General features: G+C 37.3%; 1 protein-coding gene across 1 annotated transcript; it reads right to left on the bottom strand.

Moving 5' to 3' along the window:
* LOC147284221 (E3 ubiquitin-protein ligase WAVH1-like) lies at positions 1 to 2,781 on the bottom strand. The gene is made up of 2 exons (XM_086244202.1): positions 1,997 to 2,781; positions 1 to 1,877 (listed from the first exon to the last, which is right to left on the bottom strand). The coding sequence occupies exons 1-2, from the start codon at positions 2,390 to 2,392 to the stop codon at positions 102 to 104; spliced, it is 2,172 nt and encodes a 723-aa protein (XP_086100328.1). The 5' UTR covers positions 2,393 to 2,781; the 3' UTR covers positions 1 to 101.
* Between the last annotated feature and the right edge of the window lie 14,726 nt (positions 2,782 to 17,507).

The raw sequence follows: 17,507 nt of genomic DNA, 5'->3' as shown, positions 1-17,507 counted from the left end.
TTTCATTAAATTTATTTATTACTTTCATCATTTAATATCATATATTCCTTTTCGTATTACAATTACAAAATTTTAAAAAAATAATAATGAAAAATCTAAAACTAAAATCTTGCATTTTCGAAGCCATGTAAGTCACTGACTCTGTTCATGGACTTTCTCATGATCGCCACCTTCGCTAACCTCTCAGCGGCGCGCCAAGCAGAGGTCGGCGTGAGCGGCTCGGGCTTCTCGTCGGTCCGTCCATTGCTGGCTCTCTGCCTCTGGGCCAGGATCTGGTGCTGCCTGCGCCGGTGCAGCTCCGCTAGCTCGCCTTCCAAGCCGCGCAAGAACTCTTCAGCCGAAGCCGAGCTGGACTGGAGAAGCAAGGCGCGAGCCGATGACAGCAGGTGATAAGCGCCCGAGAAATCGCTGCTGCGCTCCACGAACCTGCGAGACTCAGCCACGGCTCGCGCGGTGACGTGGAGGTTCCTCAGCCGTTCGATGTTGGGGTTGGAGGATCGGACGGCTTGCGCGCGAGGTACGAGGAGGGCCCGCTCTTTGGAATATACGACTACATTGGACGACGGGTCTCTGTATGTGGACCGTACGGACATCAGCAAGTTCTGGGCCTGGGGCCCACTGGAGGAGTAGGCCGGGACTTTCAGTTCCACCAGTAACTCCCTCTCCTCAGCGGCGTAGAGGTCGCCGAGTTGGACCGAACCGGATCCGAGCGCCGCGGGCCGGCCCGTGAGAGAATAAACAGCGGCAATCTCGGCCTGGGCTGAACCGGAAACAACGCCGAGTTGGAGCTTGAGATCCTGAACCACGACGCTTAGCAAACCGCCCACGCACTTTGCGAACGCGTCGTCGCCACCGTCGCTCAATCCGACGGTGTGGATGGGGATGTCGAGCTGAGGGAAGCGGGTGGAGGACACGATGGGGAAGGAGCGTTTCCGATCGCCGGAATTCGAACTGTCCTGAGCGTCCGATAGAAGCAAAATGCTCGCGACGGAGTTTCTCTCGCGCCGATCTTGGAGAACCTTCGCTGCCTTCTTGAGCGCGTCGTTTACGCACATCCCTTGGCCGACGCCGCAGAGCGCGTCGACGATTCGACGCGCCGATCTCCTGCCGGCGGAGGTCATCCGCCGGAGCGGCAGTAACCTCTTGGAAGTGGCGGAGAACGCCACGATTGACAATCGGTCGGCGTCGGAAAGGGACGAAACGACCAATCGCATCGCGCGTTTCATCATCTGAATCTTGGCATTGCTCGTACCTGCACTCACATCGACAAGAGTGACCAAGTCGATCGGAGCCCGACGCCGCCGCAAGGACGACGCCGTTTTGGCCTCCGGACATTGCGGAGCTTTGAGTTTCAGAACCACGGCGTAGGTCTCGTAGCTCCTTCCGACAGCCACTACCGCCGATTCCGGTAACAGAGTGACGTCCACGTTTTTCACATTTCTATCAGCAGCAGCAGCTGAACACAGAGTGGTGGGAGCGTCGACGAAGAAGCCCTGGAACTCGACGGCGTCGTTTTCGTATTCGTCGTCGTTCTCGTCGGATTCGGGAATGGGGTTGAAGCGTGCGAGAGAAGTTGGGGACATGAGGGGCTCGTCGTCGTTGTAAACCCTCAAAGGCTTGGTCTTGATTGGGTTGATTGGGTGTGTGGTGGGCTTGGATGGTTGAAGTTTATTGTTGGTCTGAGCATTGTTATGGGTTGTTGTTGAGAGCAAAGGCAGCTCCTTCCAGGTGGTGTTGCAGACAGGGCAGAGGAGGACTGGGTGCTTCTTGACATGGGTCGATATGCAAGGGAAGTGAAATGAATGCGAGCACTCAGCTGTGAAAATGGCGGTGCCTTGTCCGCTTTTCACGCTCTGTAAGCAGATTCCGCATCGACTCTGAAAAAGAGAAAATACAGAAAACCCGTCAACAAAAAGTTGATGAAAAAGTGAAGTCATAAAAGCGAGAATGAATGAATGCATTATCTCAACAGAAGAAAATGAAAAAAGATGCTCACTTTGGAGAGGCGCAAGGTGGATTTGAGAAGGGAGAAGCTGGAGGGTGATTTTGGGGAGGAGGGGCTGGACCGCTGGAACAGTCTGGGGCTAAAGCTGCTGCTGATTTTCTTTGGGGTGCTTACAGAGGTGGTGTTGCAATGGAGTTTGGGGCTGTTGGGTAGGGAAGAAGTGGGTGTGGTGGTGGTGGTTCGGCAGCGGAGGCTGGGACTTGAGACTGGCTGAGATTGGAGGCGAGGGGTTGATGAGTTGGAGAAGAAGCCGAATTTGGAGCTGAGTTTGGGGCTGGGGTGATAATTGGTGATGTTATTGTGGTGCTCTTGCTTCTCTGTCAGGACTTTGGTCTCTCTATCTTTGGGGATGGATGTGCAGAAGGCCCTTCGCCACCCTAGCACCATTTTTTTTCTTCTTCTTCTCCTTCGCAATCTCTCTCAATCTCTCTGGTCTCTGTTTTGAACTCTGTGGGATAAACAAAAAGTGGGTTTGCTATTGTTTTGGATTTGATGCTTTAGAGGATGATGAAATATTGAAATGGCAAAAGCAAAATGGAAGTAGAGCATGGAAATGTGAAAGGGGGTATATTTAAAAAAGAGAAAAGGAGTGAGTGGGGAATTAGGATTGGATGCAGATAGAAGCAGCTACCCTTTTCATCCTGCTGCTCTTCTTCTTTGTGATGTTGTTGCCTCAGTTTTCCCTTTCTTACAAAAGCCTCCAAAAAAGGAACACAGCAATGAAAAGGCCTCACTGTTGTAGCCAAATTCAATACCCTCTATCTCTATCTATCTCTCTGGGCCTTTGGCATATGACATATGCAAAATAGTAATACAGAAAGCACAGACAGATAGTCATATATCAATAGAGACTTCTCTATTATTAACAATAATTTATACTAGTACTATTATTTAAAATAATGAGATTAAATAATGAGAGAGGGATTCATTGGGATTAACATTTGGATGGTGGTGGTGGGTGACTTATTACTGACTGGCAAGTGGAGGTTATTTTGCTATTTATTTATTACCCAAAAACATACAGTTACAAGTCAACGGGACCCCCTCCATTCTCTTGGAATTGGGTTATAGTCACCGTCACCGACTTCTGCTGCACAAGAATCTCACATCTTATTCTTACTTTTTGAGTTTTGGTTTTTTTGGGGTGAAGTTAAAAAATGTTAATCTCAACCTCCCATTCATAGACAATTGGACATAGTGACCCTTGTTAAGGGCTCTATTCATGCACCCTTTCGCCTTACTCTTTGCCACCTTACCTTTTCTTCACAAGGTAAAATACAAACTTCCCCTTCCCCTTCCCCTTCCCCTTCCCTTTTAGTTTTATTAAAATAAAATGTATATTATTCTTTATTTGCATGAATATAGAATATGGATGAATAAATTAGTTTACTGTGTTGTACTGACATGGGCTTATTGGTGTGCACAGTTTTGAACTTTTGATACCTCTGGGCTCTGGTCCTATCCGTTCAGGGTGGGGTCCATTCCGTTGAGAAGCCAATTGATGATGGGTGGGACTAAATCAATGAGACTATTCAGAAAAGTCACAGAATGGTCATTTTGGCCACTCTGATCACTGATGGATCAGACCCAAAAATAAAACAAATTGAGTGTTTAACTTTAATATTATTATTATTATTACATCGATCCCTAGAAATTCAGAAACCAGTGTTTTAGAGCAGAAGAAGCTACAGAGGATCAAACAATCCCAGCCCCTCCAACGGGAATGGTTTTGTTGTTGGTTGAAAATGATTATTGTGTACTGGGTCTTTTCTTTTTTTTGGTACTCACCATTCCACTAACCCCTTAAAATTTGCATACGTAATTCATTAAGCCAGGATGGTAGGCAAAATGCCATATTTGGGATGCTGATCAGCTTGGCAATTGCCTCAAGTCTTGAAGCACTGTTTGGTTGAGTATGAATTCTTGCTCAATTATTAAATACTTTCATTTTGGGTTAATTACATTTTATCCCTAAAATTATTGGGAATTCGCACTTTACTTTTCAAATTAAATTTTTTGGTACTTTGTTTATTAGATTATATTCTGTCAAACACATTATCTCCTTCGGTCAAAAAAATTCAAAAATGCAGTTATTTTTGCACACGTGGCCTTCGATTCCAGTGTCATGTGTGCAAAATTGACGGAAAATATATATTTTCTTTTTTTACGAGTTTGGGATAATTTTTTTTCCGAAACATAATATAAGGATTAATTGTTATAAATATTAATTTGGGGGATAAAAGTGCAAACCCACCAATAGTTTGAGGGGATAAATTTACCCTTCCATCTTTGGAAATTGATATTTTAAGATTTACTTTGCTGAACATGTATGTATATCTACCTAATTTAACATTGAAATCTCCTCATCAAAAACAAAAAATTTCACTTTGACAAAGTGCTTCAATGCCCACCCTAAGGTTTACGAGCCACGCAAATGTTTTTTTCTTTTTGGGTAAACAACCATTTTTGTTCATGTAATTTGGTGGTTGTTTTAATTTCGTCCATTTTGTTTCAATTTTTTCAATCAAGTCCTCGTATATTTGAAACTATTTCAAGATTTCCATCATGTTTTAAGATGGTATAACTGTTAAGGTTGGGGTATAATAGTCCAAGAACAAAAAGATTATTATCATTGGCTTTTGATTGAAACAATTTTGAAACTACGACGACTTGATTGAAAAAGTTGAAACAATGAGGATGAAATTGAAACAACCATCAAACTATATAAACCAAAATGGTTATTTGTCTTTTTTTTTTTTTTGGTACAAGTCACCCAAAGGTTGGTGGAATATTGCAACATCATTTTTCCTTTAAGCTTTTCATCAATTTTATCTACATGGCATTTGTGGGCACCATTTTATGTTGACTCAGATGATAAATTTACGCTACATGAATAAAGATAAAATAAATATTTATAAAATACAAGCATAACTTATATTAGATGACGTAAAAATATGTGTGACCGTTGATATACATGTAGATTGCTAGCTTTGATATCATGTAAAAGTTAGAACATTCTATCCAAAATCAATAACTAATGGGTGGATAGGTCCAAACTAAACAATGAAACCATGCATAGAGCCACTTAGGGGTGGGCGTGGGTCAGTTTTTAGTCGACAACTGACCCATTACCAACCCATTTTCTTGGCTGATATGCAACCGACAACTGACCTACAAAGGTCGGGTCGGGTGTTACAAACCGACCTATAAAATTTGGGTCGGATAGTGGTTGCTAAAATGTGGAAAGTCGGTTGGTCGGGTAACCAACTAATCAACCGACTTTGGGGATTTTTTTTGGGCCTTTTGCTACTTTGCGTTGTGTGTGTGATAGTTGCTGTGTTTAATTATCCTCTCTTACCTCCCTTTTCATTTCAGTATTCACATATCTCTTTCCTCTCACTCCCTCACTCTTACACAACAACTACATACACATTCTCTCTCTCTCTCTCTCTCTCTCTCTCTCTCTCTCTCTCTCCATGTCTTCCTCCAGATGGAGATGATGAACAACAAAAGCAAAACCCACATACACCCACCTCCTCGTATCTAATCCCCCTTTTCACCCACCAAATAAACAAATACTTCTTCAATTTCAACGCCCACCAGATCGATATGGGACCCTACGGTTCCACCGTTTGTTCCAGTGGCGTCAGCAGCAGCGCTAGCTCTTCCTCCTCCTTCTCCACCGTCACCAAACCCCGCCTTTCGAGATCAATGGATATCTCGCTGAGGCCGGCTACAAGGTTAGTTCCTCCGACCTACGACATGTCGCTCAGCGCCTCGAATGCCTCGAGACTGTCATGGATGTCAACTCCCCAGCTTGCTTCCAACACCATCCTCTTCAACCCCTTCGGCATCGCCTCCTAGGTCAACTCCTTCCTTTCCGAGTTCAACCAACCCATCTTTCTCCCCTCTGATCTTGATTTCTCTAAAATGAATGGGTTTTGAGCCTTATGTTTTCATTTCAAACCCTGAAATGAAAAGGGAGGCAAGAGAGGATTAAAAAACAAAAACAAAAAAGTCAGGCTAAACCTCACCCGACCCGACCTCTACCGACTTTATCGGTTGCCCAACCCACAACCAACCCACAAAGGTTGGGTCGGTTGTTGGTTGTGAAAAATGACCAAGTTCGGTTGGTCGAGTGGGTCAGTTGTTTAGCTGATATGGGCCCGACCTGACCCACGCCTACCCCTAGAGCCACCATCGATGGTGAACCCAATTTTGAAGGTGGTGGAGAGGTAGTTTTTGTGGCTCTAGGTATTAATGGTTGTTTCACAGATATTCTATCCCAAATGAGGAGTATTATTGTGAGTTTTTATGGGCTTTGTGTTGCCATCTATATTCCTATTGATGGTGTTTAAGGAAGAATTAAGTTGGCATATGATTTTTTGGATTGGCATAGGACTTTTTGGATGTGCCTAAAAACTTTATTGTAATGAGTATATATATACCTATGATAGCGATTTTTTTTTCCCAAGTGATTATTGCACTCTTCAGACTTGACTCGTAGAGCTTCTTGCTCCTAAAGTCCAATTAAGCAAAATTCAATTTTGCAAATTAAAAATGAAAAAAAAAAAAAAAAAAATCTTTTCCCTTTCATATCCTTCTCGTTTGAAATTGTGCACGACTAGATACACCTCAAAGGAGGTATCTTTTCGGGAAAATTGGAAAAACTATAGAGTGTGTTTTGAAAGTTTAATAATAGTCTTCATTATATTAGGATTTAGATAGTGTAATGAGTTAATGACTAAACTGAAAAATGATCTAAACCACAAGACTAAATTATTTGATTTGTCTTTAATTACTAACAAAATCTGAAATTACCAACATTAAAGTGAAAAATGACCCAACTATATACCAAAATCAAATTTCCCTAAAGAAATGAGGACATCATTTTATTTTTTTTCTTGCTCTAAATAGAATGTCCCAATCGATTGATGCTTGCAAATTGCAATGCAAGCCTTTACCAACAACTCAAAGGACGAGTAGAGAGTACCTTCTCCGAAAGCAACCTTTAGCCATTGATTTGACCATTGACAGTCTTTAACTCTCTGACACTCACGTGCCCTCCTCAAAACCTTAACGCCGTTAGATACGCCGTAACGGTCTCCTCATCTACAAACACACCCGGATGGAACACTATTGGGACGGCGTTAGTCAACTCTCTCGAAAAATTGACATGTCTCTAGTCTTTTCTTTATTTAAAGTCATCACCAACGTCACGGTAAAAAATGTGCGTAATGCAAGTTTCTTTGGTTCAGATTTGCGTATGATGTAATTAATGATTTTAAATGATTAATTAAGTAGTTAAGCAGTTAAGCTTAAGCTGGTCCTCGTTAATTGGGTCCAAATCCAAATCCAAACGCAAAAGTCATTTTCAGCGTTCTGCTTTTTCTGCTCGCGGTTCACACTGTTTTTTTTGCTGTGATTGTAGTAATCAGAGCTTAATATTGACTGGCAGCTACTGCTTTGGTAGGCTAGCTTGTACTGGCTGAGGCTGCAGTTGAGTTAGCTATAATTTTGATTTTCTGGGGGCAAATGCAATAAGCCATTTATGTCCCATGTGGCACGTGACTCTTCCCTACTTACAAGCCTAGCCCTTAGGCTGCAATTGCCTGTCAGAGTACCTCACAATACTGGTCTCAATTCTCAAGATATATGTTACAATTTTATAACATGTGTAAAAGCTTGCTATTAAATATCAATAATAATTTCTATATTTCTCAAATATTACATGTAATGTTTACTTCCTTTTAAGAGTATTACAAATGTAGCATCCCAAATAATGAAAGCACTTCTAAAATCAAATTAATATCCAAATTCTAAACGTCTATTTTAAAAGTTTTGCCTCTACTAATATTAACGAATCTAATTTCATGCGATCATATGAAGGATGGCATGATGGACATATTGGATTGGTTCCCAGGGATCCTAGGATTCTTTGGGTTCCATGGGCTCCACAATATCCATCACTCTTTTGAGTTGTCATGGTTGTCCAATATATGGCTTCATATAGGGTTATGTTAACTATGCTTATTTTAATTTTTCTAGTATACTAAGTTTCTTAGTTAATATAAATGCTGATAATGAATACGATTAGGATAATGAGTTTAGAAGCATGATAAATATGTTTAGAATTCGATTCTTTCTAGTTTAACTACAAAATATTTTTCTAGCTATTATACTTAATATGATTGTGTAACTTTTGAAATCTTCATTTAATAGCTTTTGATTCGAAACAAAAAATATGAGTACTCGACTACTCGTACATAATCATTCTTGATTGCCAAAATTATTATTAAAAAAAAAACAAAAAAAAAATGTTTTTAATCTTTTTGTACAGCGGAAAAATCAAAATTGGGCAGAATTATAACATCATGCACCTCATGCATACACCAAATATCATGCTCTTTTGCTTGAGGACATACGAGCGGATTGGCAACATGTTGTTTGGTATATTGCAACCTAATCATTTTTTTTCTCCTTTCTATATAATTATGGACTGTTCAAATGATTTCTTAGTGTATCCCCACGCCCATACACAAAATCCACATGGTGAGAGGCCGTTGGTAGAGCATGATGCTAAGGCAATTGTTGCCAATAAGAGAACCCTTTCTCTTATAATAAATTTAATAATACGTTGGGCACACTCCATCAATGGATGTAAGTTGGGATTTGACATAAAATATGTAGCACAAGATTATGTATTGGTGAGCTTTATATAAATAAATGTTTCAAAGTGTGACCACTGACCACCATAACCTAGCTACCCCATTTGGGCCATTTCCCTTTTGACTTTGTAAATGAATAGAAAACCCTCTCTCATATATTATCATAATCTTAATTTGCAAGAGATTCTATCAAAAAAATAAAAATTTGCAAGAGATTCCCAATGCATGCACCTGACTTGGGCTAAGGCAAGGGCATGTGAGTTGTCCTTCATATCCTCAAGGGTGGTATTGTTTTGACTAGGCACAATAGTCTTTTTCTCACCTTCAAATATAATTAATGGGCACCCATATCATTGCCCCTTTCAAAACACCAAAAAACTTAGAAGGGTTTTAATATATCACCCTTGCACATGAAATTTGGACACCCCCACATGATAGATCGATTCAGAAACACTTAATAAGTTCATCTTCTGCAAAGGTTAGCAAAGTTTAGGACATCATAATGATATCTGCTTAGATCTTGGTTTAGGCTATAATTAATTTAGTACAAAACCACTATGAGTTGCATTTTATAGAGGTTCATGCACATTGTTGCAAACTTTACCGATTTATTATCGTCATGATGATTTTCGTATTAATATTTTACCAAAATGTTATTTTTTTTTAATTAATTTGATCACATTTAAATGATAAATAATTTTATTTGACTGATCTTTTATAAGATTACAAATTCTTTAAAGAACCACCTAAAAAATTACAATTTGAGTTATATATAAAACTACAATGATAAGTGTATTCCAAAGAAAATTGGGAATTGGATAATCTGCTAATTCCTTGTGTGCTAATTTTATACTATAAATTAAAATTATGTAGTTTTTAATATATTTTAATGATTGAAATTGTTCATTTATTAAGTCACTCTTTAAAAATAATTTTTGTAAATAATTAACTAAATTAAAAATTGTTTAATCATATATATCAGAAGATTCGAATCCAAAGAATTGTAACTATTATATTAAATTACATACCGGTTTGTACTTGAGCACTCTTGATATTTACTAAACCCATATTAATGTTTGAAAGCAACTTTTGCATAATTAAGGTTGTGGGGTGGATAAGCATTAATGTTGGAAAAGAGCTAGGATAACACTTACAAACTATCATAAAGAGCAATAGTTAATGAAAGCTTTTGAGCATTTGTCAGGTTCTAAACAGCTGGGTCTCATTAGCATTTGATGAAATAACAAATGAAGGCTTAAAATAAATAACAATACTTGGGTCACCCCTTGGGGATACCTTAAGGTCATCCCACCCTCCTAAATTATGATTTTGACAATGTCAGTATATAATCGGAACCGTTAAATTTTTAGATAACATATTAAAGATTATCTTTGCAAAAAAATCAAGTCAATCGGAAATCGTTTGGTTATATAACTGTTGTCAATTAAATAGAAAAAATCAACGGTTTGGTAAAAAATCACTCTTTAATTGAAAACCATCTATTTTTTCTATTTAATTGACAACAGTTACATAATCAAACGATTTCCGATTGATTTGATTTTTTGCAGAGATAATTTTTAATATGTTATCTAAAAAATGAACAATTTCGATTATGCACCGACATTATCGAAATCATAATTTGAGAAAAATGAGGTGACCTTGGGGGTACCCAAGGGCTAACCAAAGTAGTGTTCTAAAATAAATCATCCCTTCCACCATCTGGTAGGAATGCCGAGTGCCTGCCAAAAGTATGAAATTCATCCCAAAAGGACATAAACCAATGATGGGCTAACTAAATTAATCGGCCTCCCATGTCCAAACCCAAAGAATGCATACCCTGACCTAATGATAACTATTCATTATTTTTAAATCAAAGTTTGTTTTTATATACATTGTATATGCACGGAAACATATATGTATAAAAATATGGTTAATCTGCTTTCTGTTCATCTAGTTTAGGTCTAATTTTACTTAATCTTCATAGTTATATATAATTTCAACAAATTTATCATTGTGGTTTTCTAAAGTTTCAAAGTGATCTAAATGTACATTTTTGTTGCATTGGTTGACAAAAACGTAAATTCTACTCTAATTTCACTAGAACAGAAAAACAATATTGTGACACATATGTAGAGTTAAGCTACGATATATAAAGAGTAACTTTGTTCACATTTTATTCATTTTTGTTGACCAATCAATGTGATAAAAAAATAAATTTGGACTACATCAGAAAGATTAGCAAACTATAAGAACTAATATTTTGGAATTAGATTATAAGCATTAAAGTGAAATTGAATCTAAACAATATGAACTACTACATGATAAAAGGTATTATATATACATTTAATATTATTAGAGTTAACCATAGTTAGTAATACGTAATACACAACACGACAAAATTACATATATATGTGCAGGGGCGGAGCTACATGTGAGCCGGCTCCCCCATCCCACATGTAGCTCTATAAATATTTTTAAGAAGTTTTAAAAATATTTATGATTTTTCTAAAAATATCAGAAAAAAATTATATAATGGCATGGCCCCCTCTATTAATTCATTTAAATTTTTAGCCCCTTCAGAAAAAAATTTCTAACTCCGCCCCCTGTATACATGGTTTATTTTCTTTAAAAGGATGATAAAAAATTCAGCTAACTATGGAAGTAACTAGGTAAAGTCACATTGATATTCAAGCATGACAGGAAATGAGACATAATCAGTTCCCAATTAAATAGGACTAAATTAATCATTCAATGTGATCAAACTTGAAAGTTGAAAGATTTTCCCCTCCTGTTGGTAAGTTGTGAGGTTGGCATTATTGGGGCACATGCCTTCAGTATAACAGTTACGATCCCTATCAACCAATCAAAATTAATTGCAGCGAAAAGAAAAAAATGCTGATAATGGATTTGTGCACTGTGCATCAATTAATATTTGTAGCTAAGCTCACTAAATGATATGTCGTCTTTAAGAAGTAAGACTCAATTATTTGTTTATCACCTTTAAGATCGAGAATAAGACTCAATTATTGTAAGAATGAAATTATGATATTTTAAAGTTTGGTATATGTTATGGGTTGGGGAGATTTATGATACTTAAATAAGGCCTGGTAATCTTAATGTAAACTTGAGCTAGCATTTTAGGGAGATCAATCACCTTGAGCGGTTACAAATTGTATGAGAAAAAGTGAACAACACATCCGGCCTACTACCTATGTGAGATTTAAGGATCACATCCTACTACCTATGTGAGATTCAAGGACCATAGTTAATTATGACCATGACTTAAACCCTAAACTCTACAAGCTGGGTAATGTGAAAATTGTGGTTATGTGTTGGGTGATCAGATATAGGATATTTGAGGGAAATTGGGCCTCGTTTGGTGTATAGGATATGATTGGATAGAATAAATAACTAAATTTATGTGTATTCAAGAAAGAAGTTTCCAACTTAAAGGAATAAAATGTATTAAGATTGACTAATCATAATAGGAGACTTATCTCTTCCAATTACCCCAAAAATGCTGGGATTAAAAAATTCATATTTTTCTCATCTTCTTCTTATCTTCTTTCTTCAAGTTAGAAGATACACTCTATGTTCTTCCTTGAATATACATAAATTTAACTATTTATCCTATTAAATCCTATCATATGCACCAAACGAAGCCAAGAATAAAAACTAATGTCAACTTGAGCATTAACAGTTTTAGAGAGACCTTAGGTTGTTATCGATGCAAAGCCCTTACATTTAAAGCATAAGTTCCTCCTCCCCTAGTTAGACCTTAGGCCTCCTTAATTTGTAACACACAAAAAATAAAAAAATAAATTATGGTTTATGTGACACATATACTATAATTTCTAGTCCATTAAACTTTTTGTTGGTGGATGCAACCCAAATTCAAGTAGTTCAACCAACTAATTAATATACAAACCTGGAGGCAAGGAGTAAAATTTCGGTTTCGTGGAAATTTTCGATGAAAATTTCGTGGAAATTTCGATTAAAATTTCGATTTCGATAAAATTAGACAAAAATGATGAAAATTGCTATAAAAATATGAAAATTTTGAATGAAACTTGACCATATGTTTATTTAACATATTATCTACTACATTGATAAAAAATATTGAAGAAATCAAATAATATAGTAGATTTTATGTGATATGTGATGAATATAATGTGCGCTGGAGACAATACTGTTAAAAAAATACTTCACTAATTAATAATTACATAATAAAATTACACGAATAAATCACCAATATGGCAACGGAAAGTAGCAAGTTTACTCAAAGGGACTTGGAAATGGTCTTCAATAGTTAAATTAAGCCGAATTGGGTTAAAATAGAACCAATCCGATAGCAGCAGCGGCGACAACTGTTTACCTAAAATTTCAATTTTACAAATTATCAAAATTGAAAAACCAAAACATTAAAGAAATGAAACTTCATGATAAGGGGATAAATTTCTTTTTCATAATTTATGTTTACAAGTTACAACTAAACGAAACACCAAAATGACCAGATCAAACCCCAAATAAAATCTCAAACCTTTTTTTTCTTTTCAATTGCCTAAAGACTCTAAATCTCAATCTACCTTAAAAAAAAAAAAAAAAATTCTTTCCTTTCTTTTTTTTTTTTTTTTTTCTTTTCTCTTCTTTTTTTTTCTTTTTTTTTTCTTTTTTTTTTCTTTTCTCTTCTTTTTTTTTTCTTTTCTTTTTTTTCCTTTTCCTTTCTTTTCTCTTTTTTTTTTTTTTTTTTCCTTTTCCTCTTCTTCCCCCTTGACCTTCCTATTTTTTTCTTTCCTTTTCCTCTTCTTCCCCCAATGGCCTTCCCTTCCTTCTCCCTCCTTCCCCAGCCACTAGATCTGCGCCCACCTCCCGCGACCAAAACCCACTGCTTGCGCCGCCCGCACCTGCAGCTTGCCTCCTCTCTCCTTCCCCAGCCAGCCTAGCGCTGCTCGCCTCATCCCTCCTTCCTCAACCAGCCTCGCGCAGCTCGCTCGTCTCCTCCCCCACCTAGCACAGAACCACCGTCCTCGCCCATCGCTCGCCTCCTCCCTCCTTCCCCAGCCAGCCTCACACCTCTCACCTCCTCACTCTCCCAGAACCCGCACCTCCCACCCCGCGACTCGAAAATTTCGTCGAAATTTCGGCAAAATTTTTCAAAATTTTTCGAAATTAATTTGGTATAGTGTTAAAATTTTCATACCCCTAAAAAACGAAATTTTACTCCTTGCCTGGAGGTTCTCCCCTAATTATCAGGCCTACCATTTTCATAAATATTCCGTTACTATAAGATGCTTCTTAAATTTCAGGGATTTGATTAAGGAATTAGCAGGTATAAAATCTAGGCTAAATTACACGATTAGTCTATGTGATTTGACATTCTCAAAAAAAACAAAAAAAGTCTTAAGTGATTTGGCCATTTTTAATATTACTCATGTGGTTGAATTTTTTCAATAATAACCTTACGGTTAATATGCGTTACCAATACCAAATTAAAATTTTTGTATAATTGAAGTAATAGATGGTTCATGTAGACTTTATGTGTAGGGGTATAAGCGTCATTTCATCCTCATTTCACTTAGTCATATTTATACGTGCCAAATCACTTTCATATGACATAAAATTAAACAAAAAATTGGACCTTATCCTTGGATTGTGATGGAAATTGATCACAAGCACAAGGGTATTAGTAGAAAAAAAATTAAAATTAAAACTACAAGCGTAACAATCAAATAATGATGAGACCATAACGTACAATTTGGCCTAAAATATATCTAATCCCAATGAGTTCGAAAAATCTCTCCAAATCTCCCTCTAGTCAAATAACAATAGATGCAAACAAAAGAGTTTTAAACTTGAAACCCTAAAATTCAATGCACCACCATACCAATGCACAGTGACAGATCTAGGATTTCTAATATGGGGGGGTTAAGGTTAGGACACCTTCTTGCCCGGCGCCGCAAAGCAGCGATGAAATTTTTTAGGGACTACCACAGACTTGAGATTTATATGCAATAATAGAGCAGTCCCTCAGTCAGGGCCGGCCCTATTTTATTATATACATATAAAGATCTATTTCTTTTAATTTTTTTTATTACATATATATATTATAATTAACAAATCTCTCTCTCTCTCTCTCTCTCTCTCTCTCTCTCTTTTATCACTGCAAGTCTGCAAGTTAAGCAAGACAACATGTTCTTGGCCTTCTGGCCAAAAAAAAAAAAAAGCGAGACAACAAGAATTGCTTCTTGGCGTTAGGCTAGGCATTTCATCAAACATCTTGGCTGCGAGGTGGTGGTCGAAGGCTGAAGGCGGGGGGGTCAAACTCAGTTGCTTGGGCATGGTATTCTGGCGGGCGGGTGGTCAATTGACCACCTTTTTTCCTCTGTAGATCCGCCTCTGCCAATGCATGTATGATGTAGTAATCATTTACCTACATGGGAAAAACCCTAGCCGCCCCATCTGTTTTCTCTCTTCTTTCTCCTCAAGCCCTCCCACAGTTGCACACTCTAGGGAGGGTGAGGGGAGCTGGCCTTCCTTCCCCTCCCCTCCTTTTCTCCCCCTTCCCTTCCCTTTCTCCCCCTTCCCTTCCCTTTCTCCCCCCAACTCAGGGATACTCTCCTCCTTCAATAGTGAGAGTTTTTCCATACTTCCATTTTGGAAGTCTTTCCTACTGCATCTTGCAGCTTTGTTTTCTCTTTTATTTTCACTTGTTTTAGCTTGTTTGGTGCTTTGGAACTCTCAAGTTTTGTCGGACGCTCATCTCAAAGTGTTTGGTTGGCACTATTTTCGCCGATACCGGTCATGTTTCCATCAGTTACTATTGCCCGATCCGCCACTACGAGCTACTGTCAACCTCAATTTAGAGTTATTGGTAGGATCGTGGACCCTAATGCGACAAGTTTTTTAAGTCCTTTGGCGCCTCACTAGCTCCGTTTGGTGGCTATAATGTTTGCTCAACACCGCTGTGATGAGATATTGGAATTTCTGTGGGCTTTAATGCTCCAGTTCTGTAGGATTTTGCCTTCTTGTAAGTCTTTAGGCTCTTTTTTTGTATTTTCTCTGCCTTTTGGCTGATATAATGCAATGAGATACTTTATCAAAAAAAAAAAAAAATCATTTACCTACATGCATGTGTGGTGATGTACTTGTTATTTAGGATAAAGTACCTATATATATCTAGGATAAGGTACCTATATATATGAAATAATGTAGTAATCATTTACGTACCTAGCTACATGTGTAATGTAGTTATGTACTTAGATGTAGCAATGTGGTAATATTGTACCTATCTAGGCATAAGGTACAACCTACATATAGAAAGTGTACCTATATATATATATATCCAACAATTAATCAAGGGTCAATTATATTTTTAGTCCATGTATTTTAACTCCAAATTATAGTTGGTTCTCGTAGTTTAAAGTTTTAAATTTTAATACTTGTGTTTTATGTCATTTGTAATCAAGAATATTTTGAACTTTTGTCAGTTAATTCGAGTACAAAATTCATACTTTCAATTTTCGGATAAATTTATGTTCTTTGTTTCTGAGATTTTGTTGGGAGATTGAAAGACCATCTTATAATGGGATTTCTAAAACTAATTTCAATATCCATTTTTGTGTTTATTTGCTATAGAAATTGAGGCTCACAAAAGTTTTAGGATTTGAACTTTTAAGTTTGAGATTTTTTTTGAATTCTTATTTGAAAACCAAATTCAAAATATATTACACGCACGATTTTCTGTCATTTTTTTTTTTAACAAAAGAAAGAAAAAGAAATTAGCAAGCTCTCATATTGCATCTTTGAAATATATTTAGAATGGGTCTCTTTCTCAAGAGGGATCATTTTTTACTTGAAGCAAAAAGGATCGCATTGGTGGGGCCATCCCACAATGTGGTCCAATAAATCAAATTAATCGTCTAATTTTTAAGTCATCATTTAAGAATTATGCATGCAAAAAATTAACAAAATCGGAAATTATTTGATCACTGATTATCATCATAATTATTTTTATGTACGTTTATCAAAAAGATTATGTTTGTTTATTTATTCAGTCATAGTTAAATGATTTTTCAATTTAGTTAATTTTTGATAAAAATGATCTTTGAGTGAGGACTTAACAAATGAATGATTCAAATCATTGAATTACATTAATTGATGATTAGGCCTACATATATGCAATCCATTTCAATTCTTATAAAAAAGGATTGTAAGTTTATATATGCTATCTAGAACATCCTAATCCAAGGGGCTGGTCTTCCTGATGAGGTTGCATATAACAATAATATGGTACTACTCCTCCTATAACTATCTTTATCAATCTCTTTCTACAAGAGTACTACAATAGCCATACATGCACGTTTCAATTTCAATTTCAATCTGTAGGACCAGCATCTCCTTAGAAATTAACTGCGGAAATTTGAATGATACAGTAGGAAGAACGCGTGGAGAGGCTGGTGAAGAACACGATCAGTGTTTTGCAGCCAGTAGAATAAGTACGTACCCAACTTAATTATTAGTTGGTTAGTTGAGCCATATATGCAATATCAGCATATCTATCTAGCTCAGAAGCTAAATAGGTAGCTACATATGAGTCTATCTATGACGGCAATAATGTGTCACTGATATATATTGCATCATATATCAATGTTTTGAGATTAATGAATGAATTAATGTGGTGGGTTGTAGGGTCGGGCAAGCTATACTATATCCAGTCCAGTCCATGTCAAACGTACAAGATCTACTCATAATCAATTGGAAAGGAATGTGTGTGAATGTAATCCCAAGAAGCATTATTGCATCTTCAACGACCCTAGCTAGCTCTCTCTCTGTGT

The sequence above is a fragment of the Dryas octopetala genome, chromosome 5 (assembly GCF_963921425.1).
Source record: "Dryas octopetala chromosome 5, drDryOcto1.1, whole genome shotgun sequence".
NCBI classification, from domain to species: domain Eukaryota; kingdom Viridiplantae; phylum Streptophyta; class Magnoliopsida; order Rosales; family Rosaceae; genus Dryas; species Dryas octopetala.
The sequence above is the reverse complement of the archived record's forward strand: the minus strand, read 5'-3'. Positions and strand labels throughout refer to the sequence as shown.

Coding starts and splice junctions, on each gene's coding strand:
- LOC147284221 (XM_086244202.1), bottom strand. CDS start 2,392: ATGGTGCTAGGGTGGCGAAGGGCCTTCTGCACATCCATCCCCAAAGAT. Junction 1,878..1,996: donor CCACCTTGCGCCTCTCCAAA/GTGAGCATCTTT, acceptor TCTCTTTTTCAG/AGTCGATGCGGAATCTGCTT.